This window comes from Hyaena hyaena, unplaced genomic scaffold (genome assembly GCF_003009895.1).
Source record: "Hyaena hyaena isolate Hyena2069 unplaced genomic scaffold, ASM300989v1 scaffold_342, whole genome shotgun sequence".
Lineage (NCBI taxonomy): Eukaryota > Metazoa > Chordata > Mammalia > Carnivora > Hyaenidae > Hyaena > Hyaena hyaena.
The window spans coordinates 238,790-266,257 of record NW_024080974.1 but is presented as its reverse complement, the minus strand read 5'-3'; the positions used below and the strand labels follow the sequence as shown (position 1 = coordinate 266,257).

The 27,468-nt window shown below is 34.1% G+C and overlaps 1 protein-coding gene across 1 annotated transcript in view; it reads right to left on the bottom strand.

The window, feature by feature from the left end:
• The window catches only part of TTC6 (tetratricopeptide repeat domain 6), a 186,031-nt gene that overhangs the window by 41,224 nt on the left and 117,339 nt on the right, over window positions 1-27,468 (bottom strand). Inside the window, exons 11-21 of the mRNA XM_039249557.1 lie at window positions 22,112-22,476; window positions 16,207-16,666; window positions 15,736-15,865; window positions 14,494-14,666; window positions 12,700-12,836; window positions 11,098-11,267; window positions 8,251-8,371; window positions 6,480-6,630; window positions 5,244-5,326; window positions 1,822-1,898; window positions 1,231-1,391 (exon numbers count right to left, since the gene is read on the bottom strand). Of these exons, the coding sequence (XP_039105488.1) occupies window positions 1,231-1,391; window positions 1,822-1,898; window positions 5,244-5,326; window positions 6,480-6,630; window positions 8,251-8,371; window positions 11,098-11,267; window positions 12,700-12,836; window positions 14,494-14,666; window positions 15,736-15,865; window positions 16,207-16,666; window positions 22,112-22,476 (2,028 nt within the window). The remainder of the gene's footprint in view (window positions 1-1,230; window positions 1,392-1,821; window positions 1,899-5,243; window positions 5,327-6,479; window positions 6,631-8,250; window positions 8,372-11,097; window positions 11,268-12,699; window positions 12,837-14,493; window positions 14,667-15,735; window positions 15,866-16,206; window positions 16,667-22,111; window positions 22,477-27,468) is intronic.

Sequence of the window (27,468 nt, the reverse complement as noted above, 5' to 3'; positions counted from 1 at the left end):
TATGCTAACTAACTTGGATGTAAATTTAAAAAATAATAATAATATAAAATAATAAATAAATAAAATAAAATAAAATAGAAGAATAAAAGCCCAAGAATAACCAGTAATTTCTGAGAAAAGAATTATGCATAGGGACTAGCTCTACCAGATATCAAGAATTACAATAAAACTAAAGTAATTAAGACATTGTACTATTGGGCCAAGGATAGAAAAACTGACCAAAAGAAGAGAATAGAGAGCCAAAATCAGATCCACACATGCATGAAAACTTATGATAGACATACCACTTCAGATCTTTAGGTTAAGAGAACATTCCAATAAATGATACTAGAACATTTGAATATCCCTATAAGGAAAATTTAAACATTGCCACTATCTCACACTCAAAGAAATCAATTTAAGTTAGAGTAAGCTCTTTTATAGAAAAAGCAAAACTTAAACTTTTAGAAGAAAATACGGAAGAATATCTGTATGACCTTGGGAAAGGGAAAAACTTCTTAAACAAGAATTTTTTAAAAGTCACAACATAAAACAAAAAATAGATATATTCTACTCCATTAAAATTAAGAACCTCTGTAAAACCAGCCATAAATTACAAGAAGATACACGGCATACATGACAACCAACCAAGGATTAATCTACAGAACTTAATTTTTAATGCTTAAAGTCAATAGGAACAAGACGAACAAAAAATATGTGCAGAAAATTGACAGAACAGGAAATATGAGTGATTGACAAACATACAAGAAGATGTTCAATCTGTGCTCAAAGAAATGTGAATTAAGACCACAATGAGACATTAGTTTTTATCTGCTAAATTGACAAAAATAAAACCTGACAACCAATTACAGGAGAGGACAGAGATCAACAGGAACATTCATACATGACAGGTAAGAGCATAAATTGGTACAGCTTTATGTACAATGTCTCATTTTCTTGAAAGCTACATATTCAAATTCTATACCTTCCAGCAATTCCATTCATAGGAATATATCCTGGAAAACTACTCCACATGTTAACAGAAAACATGTAAAGGAATATTTATAACAGGTCCAGGCTTAAGAGGAAAAATAAATAAATAAAAAGAAATAACCCCAATGTTAATTAACCCAAGAAACAATAAATAAATGTTATAATCTAGTTTTGCAAAAAACTATGTATGCTGTCATGCTAAGCACAATACAAAAATTCTATTAATAGGTTTAATAAATGTTACACAAGACTTTTCACCTTGTTTCTCTTGGCTTTCATTTGGGCTTTTGCTAATAGAGTGTACATGGTGATCTCAGGCCTGTTCAAAGTGATCCCATCCAAGACCTGAATGGCCTTGTCATGGTTTTCACAAAATGAATAAATGAGCGCTTGCTGTATAGGACTCAACTCGATGAGACCTAAAAGGAAAATAAAGTTTAACAATACCCTTGGCAAGTAACTAGGATTTAGAATATAATTATTTTCAGGTAGTAAAGCAATTTAATAATTTATCTTTGTAATATGAATAAATCAATGCAACACTAAAATCTATTTACTACCAACAAACAATAAGACATTCCAATTACAAACAACAACAAAAAGAAAAAAATAAAAGTATAAACCCTGGCATCCCCTATAATAATATCTCAGAAAAGCCATTTCATCATGAAACACTCACTAGTTGATTTCATACATGTGAAACTGAAGATTTAAATTCTTAAAATCTATCTCTGATTAAGTATGCCTACCATGTTATCCATACTTGCCTATTAAAAACAGTATAAGCATTGTAGGAGATATTTATTTTAAAACTTAAGATAATTATAATCTTTTATTAATTATATTTACCTTTATTCATTTCTGCCACTTGATAAATAGTAAATTTTGCAAGATCATAACATTTCATCATAAGAAGATATTGTCCTCTGAAAGAAATAATACTTTTTAATTCTAAGTAGTTAAAAATAATTTTTCTAAAAAAAATTCTTATAATCAGCTACTTAAAATTTTACAATTACAATACCTTTACTCATACTTATATACGTATGATGAAAACAATGTAAAAATTATAAACATTTTATGTAGTCTAAATAGACCAATTAGTATGCAGATGTGATGAGAAAACAATTTAGGAAAAGTGAAGCTGAAAGATAAATACTCAAATCTTTTTCCAATTATTTATATTTTAAATGTTATACTCTGAACCCACACCTAACATCATACTGAGTGGTGTAAGACTAAAACTTTCTTCTTCTAAGATCAGAAATAAGACAAGAATGCCCATTCTTGCCACTTTTATTCAACATAAAAGCCCTAGCCACAGCGGACAAGAAAAAGAAATCAAATTAGAAAAAAAAAAGAAGTGAAACTCCTACAATTTGAAGATGATATGATACTGTATAATCTATATAGTATCTATATATATAGTAAACCTTAAAGACTCCAAAAAAAATAACTATGATAACTAATAAATAAATTCATTAAAGTTGTAGGATACAAAATTAATATACAAAAATCTGTTATGTTCCTATACACTAATAATGATCTATCAGAAAGAGAAATTTTTTAATCCCATCTACAATTGCTTCAAAACGAATCAAATTCCTAAAAGCAAATTTAACTAAGGCGGTGAAATGAAAGATCTGTACTCTGAAACTTATAAGACATTGATAAAAGAAAAAGATGACACAAATAAATAGAAAGATATTCAGTGATTATAGATGGAAAAATTAGTATTATTAAAATGTCTATATAACCAAGGTACAATCAATCCATATCAAAATGCCAATGACTATTTTCATAAAACTAGAACAAAAATCCTAAAATTTGCATGAAAGCACAAAAGACCTCAAATAGCTAAAGCAATCGTGAGAAAGAACAAAGCTGGAAGTATCATGCTCCCTGATTTCAAATTATACTAAAAAGCTATAGTCATCAAAACAGTATGGCACTGGGATGAAACAGACAACATAGATAATATAGCCAATGGTATTATAGGTAGCTACAATTGTGATAAGCATAGAACAATGTATAAAGTTATTGAATCACAATGTTGCACATCTGAAACTCATGTATCATTATGTGTCAACTATATTTCAACTTAAAAAAAAAAGATGTGGTGTATGTGTGCAATGGAATATTACTCAGCCATAAAAAGGTACAAAATCTTGTCATTTGTGACAACATGGATAGAGCTAAAAAATATTATACTAAGTGAAATAAGTCATATAAAGAAAGAAAAATACTCTATGATTTCACTTACATGTGGACTCTAAAAAAAATGAGGGGCACCTGGGTGGCTCAGTCAACAAAACTTCTGACTTCAATTCATGATCTCTCTCTGTGCTGAAAGCTCAGAGCTTGGAGTCTGCTTTGGATTCTGTGTCTCCCTTTCTCTCTACCCCTCCCCAGCTCACTCTCTCTCTCTCTCAAATTAAATAAACATTTTAAAAAACAAACAAAAAATGAATAAGCAAACAAAACAAAAATACAGACTCATAAATACAGAGAACAATCTGGTCACCAGACGGAAGGGGGTTGATGGGGAGGGTTGAAATAGGTAAAGGAGATGAAGAAGTAGAAATTTCCAGTTATAAAATTAGTAAGTCACGGGGATAAAAAGTACAGCTTAGAGAATATAGTCAATGATATTATAATAACTTTGTATGGTGATAGATGGTAATTAGACTTAGGTTGACCTTTTTGTAACATATAAATTAGGAATCACTATTGTATACTTATACTAGTGTACACCTGAAGCTAATATAATATTGTATGCTACCTATACTTTAACAAAAGTAAATAAATAAAACAAAATGTTATATTCCATTGCTAAGAAATTATTAAAAGACACAGTTCAAAGAACATAAAAAGAGGTAAGTATTTGCATAAATTAAAATGTGGTTCAACACTTAAAAGACAAAGCAAATCCTTATCAGAAAGCATTGTTCCAGTATATTTTTCTATGTTTATAAGTCCATTTACCATGTTAATGATTTATCAATACATTTTTGGTAGTGACAACTCATAACTTGCAATGGGTCCTATTATAGCATGCTCTACTGCATTTGAAATACAATTCAATGTGTCTTTTTTTTTTTTTTCCACTGAATTAACTGAGGTTTATATTTGGTACCTCTGAACACCATCAAACTATTCAAAATATGTTACCTTGCTTTAATGAGATATGTGATAATTATACAACCAGTAATCTAAGGAGGCCTCAAAGAATTTAAATACTAAACTGTTGTCTGGGTTTTACTGTTTATTTTGAGAGAGGGAGTATGCATGTGTGGGGGGGGGGGCGGTGGACAGAGAAAGAGAGAGAGAGAGAATCCCAAGTAGGCCCCATGGTGTCAGCATAGAGCCCAACACAGGGCTCGATCTCATGAACCACGAGATCATGACCTGCGCCAAAATCAAGAGTTGGACACTTAACCAACTGAGCCACCAAGGCGCCCTGGGTTGTGTTTTTTTTTTTTTTTTTTTTTTTTTATTCCAGTATAGTTAACATACAGTGTCCTACTAGTTTCAGGTGTACAATACAGTGATTCAAGAATTCCATATATTAGTCAGTGCTCATCAAGATAAGTGTACTCTTTAATCCCCTTCACCTATTTCCCTCATCCTCCCACCCACCTCCCCTCTGGTTACTCTCTGCTCTATAGTTAAGAGTCTGTTTTTTGATTTGTCTCCTTTTTCCCTTTTGTACGTTTTGGGTCTTAAATTCTACATGATTGAAATCATATTCTGACTGGCTGGTTTATTTTGCTTTGCATTATACCCTCTAGATCCATCCATGTTATTGCAAATGGTAAGATTACATTCTTTTATGGCTTAATAATATTCCACTGTGTATCTTCTTTATCCATTCACCTATCAATGGACACCTGGGCTGCCTCCTTAGTTTGGCTATTGTAAATAATGCTTCAATAAACATAGAGATGCATATATCCCTTCAAATTAATGTTTTTGTATTCTTTAGATAAATACCTAGTAGTGGATTACTGGATCCCAGGGTAGTTTAAACAGTTGTGTTTTGATCCAAGGATAGAGCAAAGGGTATGATCTGGTTATCTTATAATATAAATAATCTTAAAATTTAACAAATACAATAACTATAGCTGACTTGCTAGTTGAAAAGATGGCCATCTGCTGAGAAATTAAATGTAAAAAGAGGAGGACAGAAAGATCAAGAGGGAAGTAAAGATCCCAACAGCTAGCTCCTGTGCTAAGTGATGCCTAGAAGAACTCCATTTCTATGTTCGTACCTTATTATATATAATTGGATTCCATCTGGCTGAAGGTGGATGGCACGAGATAACTCTCTTACTGCCCTTTTCAATTTATGCAACTGTTGAGTGATAAACAGAAACTTTTCTTATAATAATACTGATTGTTTCCTTATCGATGCTTCCCTCCCACCCTTCAAGACAGAAATTTTGCAAGAACATCTTCTAATATACATGAGTTCTTTTGGTTTTGTTTGTTTGTTGTTTTTAAGAATCATCAAAGCAAATGGGATACAAAGTTTCTTAAAAACGTTTTAAAAAAGTTTTTAAAGTTAAAAAGTTTAAGAAGTTTTTTTAAAAAACTTTTTACTAAGCCTGCCCTGGGTCTTCTACCTCCACCATCAGGAAAGGAAGGGTGCTGAGTGGGACTCTAGTCACACAGGGTCCTGAAGTGTTGAGGATGGAGAACAAAGACTCTAGTTAACTCCCAGTAGACAAGCACTATGAGCAAGAAATAAACCTTTGTTATTTTAACACAGTGATTTTAAGTGTTTGGGGAGGAGGGGAAGGATTTGGGGTGTGTGTGTGTGTGTGTGTGTGTGTGTGTGTGTGTGTACACATTTAGCCACAGCACAAACTAGACTCAAACTAGACTATCGATCGGGGCTGAAACCAATATGACCAGAGAACTCGTAGAAGACGAGGCCAGAAAGGTAACAAGGAGCCAGTTTCTATGATTCTTAGAAGCCTTTGGCTTTTGTAGGATTTGACTTTTATTCTGATGCAAGGGAAGCTATTAAAGGGTTCTGGGCAAAATGAAATAATCTGACTTATGCTTTAACAGGATCACTATGGCTGCTGTGCTGAAAACCCTTCAAAAAGGAGTAAAGAACAGAACCAAGGAGACCAAGAGGTCCCTGAAGCAATCCTGGTGAGGAATGACAGTGTCTTGGACTGTCCATAAAATTATGGATGGTGTTTAACTTATTGTTATTTGTATGCATATATTACATGAAATAAATATATATTGTTTTTGTAATAAGGAAAAACATTGTTTTTTTAAATGAAAGACAAAATTCATACCTCATAAGTAAAGGGTTTATATATAGTTAATTATAATAACTACATCTACTTTATATTTATTGCTTAAAAATGCATTAGCCTCTGTAATGAACTGAAAACAAATATACTAATATACCAAACTTATATTGAACAACAGATATCCAGAAAATTAAAGCTTTTTTTAAAAAATCAAAGTTTTCAAAACTTAAATACCTTATGATAGGTTTCTGCTCTACAAATATAGCTTTGAATATATAAAGGATCGAGTCTAATAGCCTCAGAAAAATGCCAAATGGCTTCAACATAGTTATCCAAGTATAGCATATGTATGAGGCCGATATTTATGTAAGCCAAAATAACAGTTCTAAAAAAAATGAGAAAGCAAAATCTGGTTAGACAGTTTAATTATTTCAAATGTTTTCCAATTTTGAATGAACCTAGTGAAATATATACATCAATATATACCAGGGTGTTTTTTAAAATGTTTTACTAAAACAAAGTAAATCAGTTAGCTATTCACTTAAAAATTATAAACACCTTTATAATTGAGAATTAACATTTACAGAGTGTATGCTAGGAACAGAATTCCTGAACTCCCCAGTCCATCTTTATTCTTCCTTGACTTAATCTTAACTTATCCTGAATTACAAGTTTAGTTTTTCCCAATTTAAGTTTTCCCCTCAGGCAATGTTGTGTTCACCCTGAATAACAGAGAGAAACAGTAATATTCTCAGAGCTTGGGGTTAAAAATCTTTTCCACCTACGTATTAACCCAGCTTCTTTTCTATATCAAACAAAAGCATTTTTTTCTCTCTTAGAATCAAAACATTTTCAATATAGAATTGATCTCGGAAATTACTTCGTTTGATGCCTCTATTTCAAAATGAGGAAACTACATATCCTATAGCCCAGCTTTGTTAGAAGCCTAGACCCTTTGTCTAAAAGACACCAAAGTTCTTACTGCCCATTTTTTGGTCTTTTTGCAACTGAAACTCTTTTCCTTCTGGCTCAAAAATATCCTAAAGAGAACTACTTTGGCCATTATGGAGCCATTCTCCATGACTTCCCCAAGTCAGTTTTAAAGTTTACCTTAGATAAAAGTAAACAGTCTGCTGGTTGGCATGGAATTGGGATTTTTTTTTTTTTACTTTTCTTATGCCTTCCATTTTAATGAATGCTTCTTTGAAAAGTATAGAAATTAATTAATTCTATGATTGAGAGCTTAGATTTCTGATTGGTGTGTGCAATTTTCAGTCTTTATTTCTTCCTGAACCTATGTTTTAATGGTATTGGTTTTTTCTTTTACTTTACTATGCAAAATGAAGTCAGAAATTCTAAACAGTTTCTTCCTAACGAGTCATATGTTATGCATAGAAATATATCAAGCAGAATATTTTCTCGTTATTTTAAAACTTGATGACAGTTTTTCATGAAGTTAACTTCAAGAAGCTCTAATCTGGGTATCCCCACACTGCTGTTAATAACTTTATGTTGTTATCTGTGAATTGGACTCATCTCAAATGCATTCAATATCTAAAATTTGCAAAAGTATCTAAGGTACAGATGTTGGGAACAGGTCTTTTTTTAAAATATTTTTAATGTATTTCTAGGAGAGAGAGAGAGAGAGAGAGAGAGACAGCGTGAGCAGGGGAGGGTCATAGAGAGAGGTATTTACAGACTCTGAAAGAGGCTCCAGGCTCTGAGCTGGCAGTCAGCACAGAGCCCGACGCGGGGCTCGAACCCACGAACCGCAAGATCATGACCTAAGTGAAAGTCGGACGCTCAACTGAGTTAGCCACCCAGGCGCCCTGGGAACAGGTCTTATCTTGGGAGTAGTATTCTAATTCTAATTCTAGGATGATTTTACAATTGTCTCATTTTACAAGGTTATTAATGATGAGGGGAAAGGGCTTTATCTTTTATTTTATTTTTTTCTTAACTTTATTCAAAAGTGAAATCAGTAAGAATGAAAAGGGAAACATACCTTTCTAAAGAAATAACAGTTTCAAAGTCACAGATTGCCAGCAACCAAAGCTTTAGATCTGCGTAGAGTATGCCACGATGTAGGAAACAACCAAGATTCTCATAGCCATCATTTATGAGAGCTTAAAAATAACAACATATATCTTATTTGGGTTCTGAACAAAAATATCTGAATTGTATTTTAATCTTTACCCTTCCCATTGCTTATTCTTACATTTTAACCTTATAAAACATATCTATGATAAGCGTACTTATTTGGTGAGCAAGAAATAGTATTCACATAAAAAATGTATTTGTTTATAAGGAACAATGTGGCTATCAAGGTTCACAAGTTCATTAAAAGTGGAGAAATCCTGATGGTAATCTAGGATAGTCCACTCAGTTCACAGATGAAGAGATTAAGGTGCAAAGGGGCTAGGTACCTTAACCACAGTCATGAAGCAAGTCAATGGCAAAGATGGAATCTAACTTCTGATTCACTTCAGCGGATTGCAGTCAGAAGGGCACCATTGCCCTTGAGGGGCTGTTAATTATCAGGAAGGCATTGCTTTTGGCCATAACACAGACTCTGATACAACTCCAGAGAGGCACATGGCAGAGATCAGGCTGCTACACATAACCCAGGAAGGGCAGCTCTAAGAGACTACTCAAAGGTAAGTCAAACTTAGAGTCAGGCAGGCAACTTGACTATGTATGTTCTAAACAACAGGAATGTGGGGGGAAAAAAGAATCTTTTCTCAGTACTCCAGGTGTGTGTCTCTCATCTATAACCAGTCTAGAAGGTCATCTCATGTATCCCCACTTACTAACTTTCCCAAAAACATGTGAATTATATGGGTTTTCCTCAACATTTGGTCCATGCTTTCTAAGCTTCTCAGGCCCATTCTGGCTAAGAAGGAAAAGTTTTGCCAAAAATGTACAAGTGCTTACAGTCTGGGACAAAAATATTCACAGTGCTAGATTTGGGAAAGTATATTTCGTTTAAGCAACGATGATACAGATAAAATAAATAATCACATGAAGGCACTCTGTTCCATTCACAGTATAATTGGCTAGCAAAGACAAAATCAGCTGCACTTTTGGTGGTTGCTCTAGTAAAATTAAAAATTCTTTCTAAGGAAAAAAATATTAGAGTAACTTAACTTCTCTGTGCCTGTTTTCTTATCAGGGATGAAAATAACTCCTGCCTCATAGCATTATTCTGAATATTAATTGAAACACTCCATATAAGCATTTAGAATAGTGTTTGGCAATTAGTAAAATATACAATAAATGTTAGATATTATTATTAGCTTGGAAAAATATCTTAAGGGTCCTTTTTGATTGTGGAAGATAAAACTCCTTAAGCTAGTCTACAGAAAATGAGTAAAACCATAATCAAGTTGGTTTGCTCTGAATAATTAAGTAACAAGGACTACATATTACTGTGATAGCCTAGAAAAGAGGGAGTGAGGAGCCCACAACTTGGAGAAGAGGGAAGTATGAGAAAAGAGGCTTTTAGAGATGACCAAAAAAGGAGTTTGGCCAGATGGCAGATGGACAGAGCTAACAGTGAGAAATAAACTTCAAGAAAAAGGGGTGTGCCTGACCTTCAAACTTAAATAGTTTCTGCTAACTTTATCCTCTGACTCCTAAGATATTCATTTTCTTAATGTTTATTTTACTTTTGAAAGAGAGCATGAGCAGGGGAGGGTAGGGGGAGAGGGAGACATAGAATCTGAAGCAGGCTTCAGGCTCTGAGCTATCCACAGAGCCCGAGGTGGGGCTCGAGCTCACAAACTGTGAGATTATGACCTGAGCCAAATCTGACACTTAACTGACTAAGCCACCCAGATGTCCAGAACCCTAAGACACTCATTAACAGTAACCCCAAGAACTGTACAGATAAGCAAATATGAAGAATCAACCAACCATAGAGCAGAAATTAGGTGCAAAGATTATACAGAGTTAAACAAAATCTAACTTAGTCTTCCCTTCCAAAAGTCCATGGAAATAGAAGGGAGGGCACCGGAGGCTTCTCAGCACATAAGATAGACTCTGAGTTATTTTATTTGAATATTCATGGGACAGATGGCCTCAGAAGGCAATCATCTTATATTGCCTTCCTTCAGGAGCTATGTAATTCTCTTTGTAAGAGTCTGGTTGTCTCTTAATCTCTAGATACTGATACTGCCTCATCTAGAATGATGAGATTATAGCACTTTGCATTCAGGTGAGCAGTGTTGGTCTCTGGCTGGAATTATCCAATCACAATAGGTTAATTTATTCAGCTGGAGACTGTTTACTGAACACTTACTCAATGCCCAGAATTGTGCAGGGCATATTTATACACCAAGAATACACTGATACAGGGTAAAGTGGAAATGGATACTTTTACCTTTTGGCATCCTATTACTAAAGATTCTCAAAGCTCACTTTTAGTTAGTTTAAGGGTTTAAAAACTCTGACTTTGACTAATCAATGGGCTAGGCCTATGGAGGAGGACACAGCGCACTAGGAAAATTCACTGCTGTTTTAGCAACCTGACTAGAAAATAGACCTGGATTTCCAGAAGTAACCTCATAACTCAATACAGAGAAAGGGATTTCTTTGATATGATATTCTCCCTTTGCCAAAGTTATACCCATATATGTAAGTGCAAACATACTCACATTCACTAAAAGGGCATACTAGGAATACTTAAACCATTGTAGCTTGTGAATATATGTGAATATATATACTATATAAATATATCTTAATATATAACTACATAAAAAGATACATATTATATTAATCATTCCATATTAGTTATTCTACTCCATGAACTTCAGCTCAAATTCCTACGCATGTGCAGTTGAAGGTGAAGTACCTGAAACACTGTAGTCCTGGAGTGCTCTAAAAGGGCTACTCTTTCTAAATAAGCAAGCTCTATAATACAGTGCTAACCAGTTATTAGGATCTATGTGAATTGCCACAGAAAAATCTTGAGTGGCTTGCTTATAAAATTGACGTTTAAAATATGCTCGTCCTCTGTATGTCCTACAAAAAGAAAAAAATTCATTTTAATACATACTGCAAAATACACATTTTCTCTTTTTCCCTCTACACCTAATTTTATATTTGAATAACAATTACTGATTATTTCCGCTTGCTTCCCAAAGAAGGTTAGTGATGATGTTAATAGCAAAAAGGATATGAACTTTTTCTAATTAAATCAAATATATTTTATCGTATATATAATTCTATGCTTATTAATAATATGCTAATTATATGCCTACTAATTTTATTACATTTCTTGCATTTATCAGAGAGGTGCATCAATAAAATACATAGGAGATTTTTTTATTTTTATTACTTATCAAGTACCCAAAATGTTAGGGTTTAATTTATATAAGATTCTTCTCTAGAAAAAACAACCCATTTTGAAGGAAATGGGCCTCGTGAATGGAGTTGTTAGGAGACTTTTCTATGACACTGAAAATACACCCTAATAAATGGGAGGCTGCTTCACAAGGATGAAAGTTATTGCATCAATTGTGCTTGGATTTTATCTCCATTAACTTCTGACTCCAATTTCAAAATTATCACTAACCTACATCAATTCCTGAACATTCCATTTTCAATCATTTAGTACTGTAAAACAAATCAGCTTTTAGAAATAAAATAAGGCAATTAAGGAAAAACAGGAGGAACAAGCTACTAGGTTACCTGCTTCAAAGAAGTTAAAATAAATCCATTTGGGAGGAGGGGGAGGGGATAAAGAGATGTTTAAGAAAGTTATATTATAAAACCAATGATAACTTGGAGAAGGTACATTGGCAGGCTGGTAACAAAGATCTTACAAAAGCACAAAGCATCCTGAGACTCATGATATTTTATCCTGCACCAAAATGTTTTTTGCCCCATCTTTAAGAAATGCCTTATTTATTTTCTAATAAATATAAGAATTTTATACTCATTTTTAAGTATTTCTGATTAATAAGAATATTCTTAATGATTTTGTAGCATATTATGTGACCCTGAACTTAAAATTTACAGAATAAACCTTTAGTAATATTTTTGCAGGATGCCATTGTCATGTCAATTCTTCAAACATACTGACTTTTCTATCTTTTCCTTACTTTGTTTCCACTGCTTCATTCTTCATGCCCTCCAGCAATATTTCCAGCAATTTTCTTTCCTTAGAATGTATTTTTTAAAATAATTTCAGGGGTGCCTGAGTGGCTCAGTCGGTTGAGCACCCAACTTCGGCTCAGGTCATGATCTCACGGTTTGTGGGTTCAAGCCGGCGTCGGGCTCTGTGCTGACAGCTAGCTTAGAGCCTGGAGCCTGCTTCGGATTCTGTATCTCTCTCTCTCTCTGACCCTCCCCTGCTCACACTGTCTCTCTCTCTCTCAGAAATAAATAAAAAACATTAAAAACATTTTTAATAAAAAATAATTTCAAAAACCACACCTAAAATAATTCTTACCTGGCTTGAGAATTTTGGGGATCTATATTTAATAAAGCTGTAAAATCCTGTATGGCTGAAATCCAGTTTTCATTTTCATAGTAAAACATCCCACGTTTCAGTAATGCATCTGCTCTTTTGGGATCATAAAAAATACACTACATGCAGGGGGTGGAGGACAGGCACAAAAACATCACAATAATGAAAAAAATAAAACACAAGAAAAATATAAAATCTCATAGCAAATTAACTGGACTACAACTGTGTTTTTAACTTCAGATTATATAAATGCAAACTAATTTACCTAAACTTTCAAATTTGCTTTTAAAGGCCAGGTCTTTAGTAAGAATATTTATCATCAAATTTTAAACAAGAGAGGTTTTCTGAGACAGAGAGAAAACCCCCCAGCATATATAAGAAGCCAAAGCTTTTGTTCACTGAAATTTTTACTTTGCAAGTACAATCAATGTTCAACTAAAGTGGGGTTATAATAGATCACATCATTTATCACAATTAAAGATCATACATATTAGACCACATCAAGGCTGATTCAATCAATTCAAATATGTATTAATCTAGACCCTAAAATGCTGACCAGAAAGGAACTGGTATTGGTCTGGCTTATTCATTTCATACTGACATGCTAGGCAAGAATGAAAATGCTACATCACTGTATATTTAGTTGTAAACTTCTTGCCTATTGATAGTGGGGGAGGGAGGAAGACTACTGAGTATTTTTAAAATAGTAGGGAAAAAAAAGAAAACCCTAAAGTTTTTAAGGCTTGTTTGACCTCAAGTGGCTGCATTAGTCAATTCGGGGAGGAAATGAACAGGAATAAATAATGTAATAATTTCATTATCTTCAAAAGAGATTTTTGATTACTTCTAATTTACAATACTCTCAAAACAAAAGAACGTCAAGTATGGGCTAACCATCATGGATTAAGAAAGAGGGCAGTTGGGAATATGGAAAGCTAAACTGTTTAAATAACTTCCAAATTCTCAATTGTACTAAGAATTAGAATTTAGAGTGAAGTCAGGAGATCACAGGTACAATTCTGCTGCAGTTAGAGTACTATTTTGCCTGACTCTAGCCTCAAAGTACAGTTCAGCTAAAAGTTCACTTCTTCAAGGGAATTCCCAAATATTCCCCAATATAAATATATAATTAAACATATATTTACCCCTCCATCATCTGTATTTCCTTTATAGTACTCATCATAAATTGTACACATTTATATATGTATTTATTGAATATCTACTGTAACCTAAAGGCTCCATAAGCAAGAAACAGGTCTGTTTCATTCACCAACATTTACCCACTACATTATACAGCACCTTAGTTGGTAAATATTTGTGAATGAATGAATGAGCCGGCAAGCACAGCTTCTTTAATAGCAGATGTGTTTGCTATAGAAGAGAATCAGCCATGTCTCAAGAGTTAAGAGGTGGAAAATAACTTTCTCTCTTGTTTAAAGGGAAGAAGCAATTTTCTAAGGTTTCTTTAAGCACTGTTTCATGCTTTAAGAGGAGACAGCTAGTAAAGTCGTGCCTCCCCTCAACTCCCATTGAGTTTTCTCAATGCACCCATACCCAACTCTTTGACATAAATCCATTCATTCACTAATAATAAAAAAAATCATTGACATAGCATTAATATCAATTCCAGTAATGAGTGCTCTAGGTCCTAAGATACAATAAATTAGTTTTTATTATATAATATATGTGAAGGACTCTCAATGATTTGCTCTAATATTAGGAGAGTATCATAATCTATAATATATAAATGTCAACATTATATACGATAAAGCTTACTTTAGAAAAGTCATCAATGGCCAGTATTTTGTTTGCTATTTCATACATCTCCCCCCTCCTGAAATATATATCAGCATCCGTGGGCTTGCACTTAATTGCCTGAGTATAGTTTAGAATTGCTAAAGTAACGTCTTGTCTTCCCCTGAAAATTTCTGCCTTTGACAAATATGCCTCTAAAGAAAATTAAAAAGGTAAAATTTAGTGTCACAGTCCTTTTATTAACTATGAAATTTTTAATCCCTCTCCCTCCAAAAATGTAGAATAATGTTTATTATACTTTCTTAACCATTAAGGTTTTTTTTCTATTTCAACAATGCAGAAATTGTTCTCAAATGCTGAGAAGTACCCATTTATGCTCATAAGCATTTTTAATTTCAATTTGAAGTAACATAAATTACCTTTTACCTTTATGTATATCTAAAGTGTTTCATACTTTTTTAAAGATTATAGGAAAACAAAAATGTATGGACTTTTGCAGAAAATAAGCATAGATCAAAAAAACATTTATTAGGCTCAAGTTATATTCTAGGGATATGTTATACATGCTGGGGATACAAAGGTGAAGAGGACATCTTCTCATCTCCCAAAAGTTCCATGTTTAGTCATTCAGGCTGCTTAGAGGATGGTACATAAAGGCAAATGTATAGATTTCATTCAATCAAGAAGTCTTGAAATACTAAAACTCTTCAGAGATTTGTGGTCAAGAAAATTTGATTTATGAATCACTTCTGTAACTAAGATTTTTAAGTTCATATCCTTCTTGTGGGATGAACATTAAGGAACCAATTTATTGTAAATGCACACAAGGACATTAATTAACATTTCAAACCATGGTGAGTATTTTGAAAACACCAGAGGATCATACAAGTCCCATATGTACAATATCAAGAATAAATTTAACTTTAAAAAGCCACAACCATTTTTGGAAACTTATATCTATTAACTTATATATCTTTATAACACCACTAAGTGACCAAAGCTTAGGTAAAGATATAAATAACTACAGGCACCTGGGTGGCTCAGTCTGTTCAGTGTCCAACTTAGGCTCAGGTCATGATCTCATGGTTTTTGAGTTTGAGCCTCGCATCAGGCTCTGTACTGACAGCTGAGCCTGGAGCCTGCTTCGGATTCTATGTCTCCCTCTCTCTGCCCTTCCCTGCCCCTCATTTTCTCTCTCTCTTTGTCTCTCAAAAATAAATAAACATTTTTTAAAAAATATAAATAACTGAACAGAAAACCCACCTGCATTATTCTTATTATATTTATTTATATAATTCAAATCATCCAAAGCTTCATTAATTTTGTCTTGGAAAAGATATATGAAATGTCGATGCCAATAGGCATTGAGAAACAAAGGCTCCAAGAAGATAGCCTAGAAAATAAATATATAAATTCAATTAAAGTTGGTTTATTAAAGGAAGTTATCCCAACAAATGAATTTTTCAAATACTATTGATTCCAATGACATTTTATGTGTATATTATAAAATGATACCTCCCAATCTGACAGACAAAATGTAGTGTTTTTCATATCAATCATTTGAAAAGGTCAATGATTTTAATTTCATAATCCCACATGTATAACACAAATATTCATTGTTCAAAATTCTATTAGAAATTATTCCATAAATTCTTAGATACGGAGGAAAATTATATAACAGTATTAACATAGGTATCAATTATTAATATTTTATTTTGATTAAACAAAACTTACTTCCTGTAGATCTTTCATGGCACTCTGCAATTTTCCCAGTTTCCTATAAATAGCTCCACGCCTACAATATGCAAATGCAGGATATTTTTCCTTATCATTTAATTCTTTAGTCAAGATCTCCACTTCAGATTCATAATATTTAGTGACTTCTGGAGGAAGACAAGACTTCAAAGAATCACTCAACTCTAGTTTCGGTAGTTCTTTCATTTCTTCAGACATGTCTTTTTGGATAGACATTTTAACTTTTTTGTGTGTGGTTGTCTTCTGACGTTTATGCTTAGAGAACATATCAAGAGCCCATGTTCGAGGGTCAGTATTTTCTGGAACTCCTCCCTTACTTTGGACAAATTCATCAAAATTTAAACAGAAAGGTAGACTGGGACACTGAAATTTACGTTCATATAATGGAACTCTGAGTAAACATTTCTTCTGTCCAGGAAGGATTCCATGAGATGTTGATCTAGTTATTAAAAGAGTGATTTTTAAATGATAGAAATACAATTATTTTTATAACCAATAAATCAACTCAGTTATACACAAAATTAGTTTCTCTATTGTTAAAATAAAATTAGATGCTATTTTTATGCAAACCAAGTTCTCCTGTTCATTCTTCAAAATTGTAACATCATATGAAGAATATATAGAAACTCTATAAAAGTTATGAAAGCAGAAGATTTTACCTAAAGATGTAGCCTTTTTAGAATACTGAAATAAGGGGTCATGCTTCTTTCAAGGTTAATTTACACCCCTGCCCCCAACCAGAGAAATTACAATGAGGAACTGAGGAGGTAAAACTTGATGTGAGGAAGGAAATGCCATCCAAGAGTTTGGAGAGGACATGAACTTTAGAAAATGGGAAGAGGAAAAGATTTAACTACTCAGTATACAATCAAATTAATATCCCAGATTCACCCTTCTTTAGTAGACTATCAAATTAGAGAATACCTAATATGCTTTCAAATGCTATATTTGTAGTATTTTCCTCCTCAAATTCTCCATTTTCTAGAGTTTTCATTCAGTAACATTTAGCATATGATGGATAGTGTACTAGCCACATGAGTGAAAGTACATTCTATTGGAATAAAAAAGTATAAACCTCATCATTTCATAAATACTTACTGAGTTTATACTGTTAGAAAGACCTATTGTTAAACATTAGGGGACTTAAAAAGTCAGTATCCTTCTCTTTCCTTACATTATAACACTCTCCACTCCTCTCTACACTCGAGCACAAGCTGCCATCTCTCTTCTGACTAGAGTACAATCACTTCTTACTAGAAGGCTTCTATTCTTGCCCTTTGTCTAATCTGTTCTCCACCTGGAAGTCAGCATGCTTGCTTGTTTTTTTATTTTTTTTTAACAAATGTAAATCAGATCATGTTACTCCCTCCAAGAGTTTCTCCTAATAGCAAGAATGCAAATCAAGCTTTTCCTCATGGTCTACAAGAGTCTACATGATGGGGCCCAGGCATATATCTCTGATAACACTACTCTCTCTCCCAATTTTACAGCCATATCATCTGAGAGCAAGCCTCAAGGCTATTGCACTTTTCAGCACTTCTGAGTGGCTGGCTCTTTCTCAATTCATATTTCCTATCAAATGTTACCTTAGAAAGGCCTTCTGTGCCAGATGTGTTTGGTTTCTACCTCCACATTCATCCCTACCCTTGTCTACTTTGCCCTCTGACCTGGGGGACTTAATCTGTGTAGTCTATATTCATAAGATCCCTTGTTCTCGGTCTTCTAACTGGGTTTGTCCAATTAGAAACCCCAAAGAGGAAAGGAGGAGAGTGAAGTCAAGGTATTTATTCCTCTGACACCCTTCTGAAGGGTTGCTTCAAACTGTCTATGATCCTCGACCAAAGATCACTACTTTTTTTTTTTTAAGGAAACCCTTTCTCCACAATTCCTCTTCCAGGCTCCAGTAATCACTCCTAATTTTTTTGTCCTTTCAGACTTAGGGGAAGACAATGCTCTATTGTTTTTATCCATAGTATACTACATTATCATTTGTGGTTTCTTATGCCCTGATATTTTTGTAAATTTTCCTTTTATTGTATTTTCATAGAATTATCCTAAATTGAGAGAGCTGTTTACTACTGGTACCCTGAATGATAAAATAATTGGTACCTGGGGTAGACTCAGGAAATACACACACAGAAGGATCCCAGGATAAACTTCTTCCCAGGATAAAATAGGACAAAATAATTCATGGTATGTGGTGGTATCAAAGCTCCTCATATTATCACCAGTGTTAGCAGGGGAGGGTGTTTAGGTAGAAGGCAAGGTAGTAGGAGATCAAGTAGCTACCACTTAGTCACTAGGACAACAGTAATGGTTATAAAAATTGTGGAATCATTTTACTTCTTACAGACCAAAAGAGAAGAACAGTACCTATTATTAAATGCCCAAATTCTCTAAACCTTGTATACCACGATAATGAAGCTACTAGAAAAGAAATAGGAAACTGATATAGGATGTGAACATTTGAGCAGGCATGAATAAGGCTGAGAATTTTGAATCTCCAAATTCCATTCATCTTCTCTTGACAGAAGAGACAGGCTGAGGGACTCAACCCTCTCCTGTATAAATATCTTTCGATGACTATCCTGAGATATTGCTTCATATGCTATGTCAAATCTGATTCAAAGACTCCTCAAAATCACTCAGCTGGGATCCCCTGAACCCTCTTGTGGAGCTACAAAAACTATTGTCCCTCAGTCTCTTACATACCTCCTCCACATAGGTGGCCTTGGATGGGTGGCTGCTAGCCCTAGCCAGTGAAGCCTTGCTAGAGTTTCTTACCATTCTCTGAGTGATTCTCAAACTTTAGCATTAATCATCTGGAAGACTTGTTAATGCAGATTTCTAGTGTAGATTTCTAGCTAGATTTGGTGGACAGAATTTTAACTCATGGAGATCTGTGGCAATAATTAAAAGACTGCAGGTCCTCAGGAAGTGAGCCTGCTAAGGTGTTCTTTGACTTACATAAATGAAAAACTTTTAGGTCTTCTTGGCATAAGCCTAACCAGCTATAAGTGGGATTTGCAACCTCTCATGCAGCTCTCAGACCTCAGCCAGTTCATATCCAAAACCTCTCACTTGACAGGAAGGCTAGCCCAGGTCCCTCTAAGGAAGGGTCTGGCAATGTGGCCCAGGTGTATTTAATGAAGTCCCCCCCAATTTACCAAATATCTGGGAGAGAGGAAACACTCAAGCCTTCTCAGAATTATTAGGTACTTAACCCTAAACTTATGTTGATACCCATTGTGTATGCCACTGAAGTTCACAATCAAATTAGAGAATTCTGAAGGTCAAGTGATATAAAGAATCTTGGCCTGAAACCATCTAACAGAATCTAGTCAGACATCAACCCATCCTGTGATAATGTCCCTAGTTCCAGAATGTGTAGTTAGAATGAATCAACTTAATAACTCCATAAACTATACCATAAAGAATATAATAGTAGTAACGATCAAGTAGAAATCTTTGGAACTGCTCCCATTCCATCCCATACCATCATCCACCAAGACAGCACACCAAAAGCAATACTAGGCCATCAGGGAAATTATAGATTAGTGGCACTAAGGAAAATATGTCACCCCCTGTTTGGGGTAGGGTGAGAATAAATTCTGCCTTTCTTGGGAATATAGCAGCAGCAAGATAGGCCCAAAAAATCAGGACGGGGACTCCAAAATCACTTTCAGGAGCTAGTCAAGTTTGGAAGTTTTGATAGTGGAAATGGAGACCATGGTCAGTTATTCTAAAAAGGGGACAGAAGGAGATGCATTTAGGAGAGCCAATAGCAAAAGGGCTGGTCTGAATCTCAATTCAAGCATGTTACTCAATCTTGGAAGACAGAACACTGGCAGAGATCCCAGGGACTAGTGATTCATAGAAGTCCAGGTAAGAGAGAAGGTAATGAGTATAAAGGAGTAAACGTGGACTGGGAGCCATCAACAAGCACATCTTACTGCAACAGTAAGCTGCTGAAGAAGGTCTCCGCTAGTCCCTTACTGGCTGGTCCACCAATATTGGGCTCAGAGACCAAAGCCAAGAGAAACTTCCAGAGAAATGATGAAGCTACAAAATTATTACACACACATAGCATCCTGCCATGACCTAGATGAGGGGCTAGGCAACAGGGGTAACCTATAGTAAAGAGACTGACAGAAAACCCATGGCTCTGGGTTTTTAATCAGCTGAAATGGACTTTGGCAGGAGTTACTTTCCACAGTCAAGCTTTGACTTGATATATGAGAACATACACTGTCTGCTTCTAACTATTTAAGGGAGTTAGCAAGAATGAGTATAATTAGACAAGCTTAAAGGTCAGATATACAATGGTAACAAGAAGGATAATTCTGTGTTAACCAAGTTAAGATTCGTGAAAAAAGATCTCAAACTATAGGATTAAGACTAGTTTCTCCATAAACTTGTTTTAAAATAACAATTATTTCACAGCTACACTTTTGTGCTGAATTAGGTTAAATTGATATGTTTTTAAAAAAGAAGTTAAGAAAGCTACTAATATGGTATCCTAGATAAATACTCCCATAGTTTGTTTTACTGCTTCCACCGAAAGTCTCGTCCTATTACACTTGTTGGCAGTGTATACAAATTTCAATTCAGTTGTTAAAAGGCAAATAAATCTCTTTAAATGGTGAAACTTTATAATTAAAGTGATAAAGATTCATGAAGTAGTAAAATACCCTACCAAACTAGTGTTTCATATGTTTATATTCTTTACAGATATAGAAGACCCTTAGGTCATGGCCAGAATGGTGCAGCATATTATCCTTTCTGGAATAGTAAAGATTCATATCCTTTGAAATCAGCAAAAGTATCAAAAATTTATAAGGAAATTTCTGTTTCTTACCAAAAACATTTGTCAACCTAGGAAAACCTATCTGAAGTCTTTCAAAGATGAGCTAACAAAACCAGTTCCACGTATTTGTTGCAGGGAAAACTCCAGCATAAGTAGCGTGCAGGGAACTCAGGACTTGGATGGCATCCTCCACTAGGACTGGTCTCTCTCTTACTCTGTCACTCACGCTTACAGAGATTGTTCCCAAGTCTTTTCAGGGACAATAAGCCACTACACCAAAACATCATCAACTATGTTTCAGAACCACCAAGTCTTTATAACAATAAAGTAAAAACAGTTATGATTCACTTATCAACAGTAAAGTCTTTAGTTTTCGAATGGGCATACTAGTAATGAATTCTTTATCATCTGGGGTTATCTAAAGAAACAAAGCCCAGAGCTTTCTGCAGACTATTTTGCACAATACTTCAGTCATAACAAAGTTACGTCCTGAACACTTAAAAATGAGCATACCTGGAACTTCAGTTGTTGTCATCTCATGTCGTCGTACATTTTGAAACATGCTAGATAGTATTACCTCCGAGTAAGGAGAAAAATGATTTCTATGTGTTGATCCCTGAATAAGGGCTCACACAACATACAAAAAACAGTTTGTCTATCTAGATTTCTCAATTCATTAGTTCAAATTTGAAAACAGCTAAATCTCAGCAATTTATTTCAACTTTTGAATGGTGACACTTATTTGGAGCAGGGTTGTTTTTGGTGTTAAATCACTTCAGAAAGACAACTTAGTAGATTTCATTTCTTTCCATTGAAAGATTTCATCAAATAAAATTGACTTAGTTTTACTTCATGTCCTTAATCATCTCCAACTTTAAATTACAGTTTAAATCAGTCATATAATTGTACTATTAAATATTCATATATTTAAAAGTAAGGGATTGTCCTATAGTTAAGGATTTAGCTTATTTTCATTGCTGAATAAAATAATAACAACTTCAGTTAGTGAAAATGTAAGCGTAAGGCACCAACTACAATACATTTCTTAAACTATGACAATTACTGATTAAATAAGACCTTTTAAGAACTTTTGGTGGCTTGGATAATTCATCATACACGTTTGAAAGTTTACTGAGTTTCAATCTTTTCTTCCATTTCATCTTCTTTTTCTTGGGATAAACAATGTAACTTATGCCAGCTTTTCTAGATGCTTCAATGAGAGAGAGAGACATATCTCTCAAATTGCTTCTGTTCTGAATGTTATCTAAGTAAGTATCTATATTTTCTTTCACAGAGGTGGGTTTCTCAGTTTCAGTCATCCAATGCTCCAACTGCTTTGCTTTCTGAAATATCAACTCTTTTATATTGCTTTGTATGTCATCCTTAATCTCTAATGGAGTTATGGTCTCCTCTTTCCTCAATTCAACTGCCGATTTTACTCTCTTAATTAGCAAGGAAACAAAGAAAGAACAATTTAAAATCAATTTAGTTGCGGTGTGTTTTAATTAATTCAGTTACAATTACTATTAATGTAGTTTGGTCACTTATTGAAAAATTTTAAATCGTATTCCTGATGTTTTTCAAAGTCAATGTATAAAGTTAATAGTAGGTTAGTTAAAGCAAAATACAATAATTTGGTAATGTGACATTTTTCTAGCTACATAAAAATAACACTATAAAGTAGGTATGCATTAACTGTGATTTCATATATTAATTAAAAGAAAATGTTTTTTACATACTGAAATAAAGTACAAACTCTACTTTTACAAGTAATGCCAAAAAATTGGTAGAATGGGTAAGAAATATTAAAATGACCTATCCAATAAAATCAACCTGAGTCGATTTTCTTTTCTTTTTTTTTTTAAGAGACTGTTCTTTCTCTCTCTCTCTCTCTTTTTTTTTTTTTTTTTGGTTAGTTTTATTTATTTTTGGAAAGAGAGCTTCTGTGCATGAGTGGGGAAGGGGCAGAAAGATAGGACAGAGAAAATCCCAACCAGACTCTGTGCTGTCAGTGGAGAGCTCAATGTGGGGCTTGAACCCTGAAATCATGACCTGAGCTGAAATCAAGAGACAGCTGCTTAACTTACTGAGACACCTAGGCACCTCAGTGAGTTAATTTTCAAAAGCACTTTAACAATACTGAATTTTTATACAGTAGTATTCAAGCATTCTTTACAAAAATTTTCAAGTCAATATTTACAAGCTTAAGAAACAGAATTCCTGGAGCACCCGGGGTGGCTCAGTTGGTTAAGTGTCTGACATCGGTTCAGGTCAGTTTGTGAGTCGGGGCCTCATGTCAGGCTCTGTGCTGACAGCTCAGAGCCTAGATCCTGCTCCGGATTCTGTGTCTCCCTCTCTCTCTGCCCCTCCCCCATTCATGCTCTGTCTTTCTCTCTCTCAAAATAAACAAACATTAAGAAAAATCTAAAAGGTAATAAAATTCCTCCAGTCTAATATTTAATTCTCAGAGAATCCACTTAACCTTTAATAATAATATCAATATTATAATATACTAAACTTGTAATAATTATGCATTAGTACTTGAAACTCTAACATAAATCTAATAAAAGAGATAAATACCAATTCTTTGATATAGAATTTCCAGTTTATTGAGCCATGCTCAATAAATTAATTGCATTTAAGTTTGTTAATAAATAATAATTTGTTATACAAATGTTTTTCTTTACAGTGAAGTTAGGCCCAAATTCCAAACATAAAAATTTCACACAAACTATATACTAAAGTACAATAGAGATATTGACACTGCATACTTACTATACTTCCCCCATCTCAAGAAACTATATGTAACTCTCTATATTAGAATAGAGAATAGGGTAATACATAAACTATAGAATATGTGTATGTACAATATAGGTATATATGAAAAAATATAGACATGTGTATGTATGTGATATATATATCAAGAAAACACAGTACTGAAAAAAAAAGTAGAACATAAGATGCCCCACTTGCTGATGAGATATGCAGTCAAATGCTCCACCCGAGCTACACCCCCATGCTGACGAGATATGAATTATACAGAGGCTCTATGTATCTCTGTCGGACACTCAGGAAGGAATCCTGAGAAATCTGTAACTATAAAGTAGAGCTACCAGAATGGGTTTGGGGTTTTTTCATACCTTACCGAAGTATTATTAATATATAACATATGTAAATTTAGGTATACAATGTAATGATATGATACATGCGTATACTGTGAAATGATTATTACAATAAAGTTAGTTAATACTTTCATCCCCTGACAAAATTACCATTGTTTTTGTGTGGTGATAGCATTTAAGATCTACTTTTTAACAACTTTCAAATATATACAGTATTGTTAGTTATAGTCACCAGCCTATACATTAGAACCCTAGAACTTACACATTTATAACTGGAATCTTGTACTCTCTGACCAACATCTCTTCAATCCTCTTTTTCCCACCCAGCCCCAATATCTACTCTATGTTTCTGTAAGTTCAGTTTTTTTAGATTCCTCATATAAGTGAAAACAGATAGTATTTATCTTTCTCTGTCATATATCATAATGTCCCAAGGTCCATCTATGTGGTCACAAAAGGCAAATTTTCCTTATTTTTTACAGTTGATATGCCATTATTTATATGTTGTATGCACACACGTACAAGAAAAGAACACTGATGGCCAATATCCCTGATTAGTATACATGGAAAATTATCAAGGAAATACTAGCAAACTGAATTCAACAGCACATTAAAAGGATTATACAACATGATCATGTGGGATTTATCCCTCAGATGCAAAGGCAGTTCGATATATACAAATCAATAAATGTGACATATCACATTAACAGAATGAAAGATAAAGATTATATCTGTTTCAATAGATGTAAATAAAACATTTGACAAAATTCAACTTCATCTCATGATAAAAACTCTCAACAGATTTCGTATCATGAGGAACACACATCAACATAGTAAAGGCCATATATGACAAGCCTGCAGCTAATATCATGATCAACAGTAAAAGACTGAAAACTTTCATGCTAAGATCAGGAACAAGAAAAGAGTACTCATTCTTGCCACTTTTACTTAACAGAGTACTGGAAGTCTTAACCAAAGCAATTAGGAAAGAAAAATAGGCATCTAAATTAGAAAGAATGTAGTAAAACTGTCTCTATTTGCAGATGACATAATCACATATAGACAAAACTCTAAAGACTCTACCAAAGACTGTTAGGATTAATTAATAAATTTGGTAAAAATGTAGGTTACAAAATCAACAACACACAGAAATCAGTTGCATTTCTGTACACTAACAATGAATTATCTGAAAAAGAAATAAAAAATTCCATTTACAATAGCATCAAAAATAATAAAAATACTTAGGAATAAATTTATTCAAAGAGGTGAATGATCTGTATACTGAAAATTACAATACGATAATGAAAGAAATTATCACAAATAAGTGATAAGACACAAATAAGTGAAGGGTATCTCATGGATCAGAAAAACTAGTATTTTAAAATCTCCATACTACCAACGCCATTAATAGATTCAGTATAATCCCTATCAAAATTCCAATGTCACTTTTCGCAAAAACAGAAAAAACAATCCTAAAGTTCATATGGAAACAGAAAAGAACCTGAATAGTCAAAGCATTCCTGAAAAAGAACAAAGGTGGAGTTTCACAATTCCAGATTTCAAAATTTATTAAGAAACAATAGTAATCAAAACAGTGTGGTACTGGCATAAAAACAAATATATAGACTAATGGAATAGAATCAAGTGCCCAGAAATATCCCATACATATATGGTCACCTAATATTTGATAAAGAAGCCAAGAATACTCAATGAGGAATTGATAGTCTCTTCCATCAATTGTGCTAAGAAAACTAGATATTCATATGCAAAAGAATGAAACTTCCTATCTCACACTACTCACAAAAATTAACTCAAAATAAATTAAAGATTTCAATTTAAATTTCTTAAACTATAAAACAACTAGAAGTAAACATAGGGAAAAGCTATTTGATATTGGCCTTGGTAATGCTTTTTATCAATATGATATTAAAAGTATAAGCAACAAAAGCAAAAATAAACAAGCTTCTGCACAGCAAAATAAAAAATCAGTAAAATGAAAAGCCAACCTACAAAATGGGAAAAAAATACTTGAAATCCATGTATCTGAAAAGGGGTTAATATCCAAAATATATAATAAACTCATAACTGAATAGCAACAACAAAAAAATCCAATTTAGAAAATGGGCAAATCAACTGAATAGAGATTTTTCCAAAGGCATACAAATGGCCAATGGGTTCAACTGAATAGAGATTTTTCCAAAGACATACAAATGGCCAATGGGTTCAACTGAATAGAGATTTTACCAAGGACATGCAAATGGCCAATGGTTTCATAAGAAGATGTTCAACATCACTAACCATCAGAAAAATACAAGTCAAAACTACAACAAGATATCACCTCAAACCTGTTAGAATGCCTATTATAGGGAGGAGCTCCCATCCAAGATGGCAAAATAGGAAGACCTCCACAGAACTCACCTCCACAGAACACACCAAATTACACCTATTTACAGAACAATTCCTCCTGATGAACTAAAGGCCAATGGATCAGCTATTGAACAATCAAAGATAGAGAATGACAAAAAAGAACAGCAACAGAGACAAAGACATGAAAACAAAGGGAACTCCCAACCCTTGTGCCGTAAACAGCAGTGGAGAGGGATAGTTCTGAGGAACTGGGAACATATTTGTCTTTCCTTAGGCACAGAAAAAAAGCCACAGTTTAAAAGAGTGGCTAGTATATAAAAGAGAAAACACGGGACCTCTGCCAAATGGAGGAGAAACTTTGGGAAGCTCTCTAGGTCAGAGGAACTAGAGAACAACACAGCTTACATTTATTTCTTCTCCACTTTAAAAGCCTCTAGATAGGATCAGGGTCTGGATACCATAACTGGTAGGTCCAGTCATCAGAGCAAGCGAATGACCTCAGTAAGCTCAGGATGTGCAAATCCATGCCAGCCTCCAGTGTGCCGGGGCACAGAAAACAAAGCCAAGGTTTAAAAGGGTCAAGGAGCTGCAGGACTGCTCTCTCCCCATTCACCTTGAAAGCCTAGCCCAGAACAGAGTCCGGCCCACAGTGAGCTTGCAACCTCAGCCAGTCTCAGGGTCTGCAATCCCAAGGTCTACAAGCCCACGCCAGTCCCTGTGGCACTAGGACAAAAAAAATAAACCAGGATTTTTGTTTGTTTTAGTTTTTTTATTTTTATTTTTTATTAATTTTTATTTTTAATTTGTCTTGTTTTGTTTTTATTTTTGTCCTTCTGGGGTTTCTTTCCTTCCTTCCTCCCTCCCTCCCTCCCTTCCTTCCTTCTTTCCTTCCTCCCTCCCTCCCTCCCTTCCTTCCTTCTTTCCTTCCTTCCTCCCTCCCTCCCT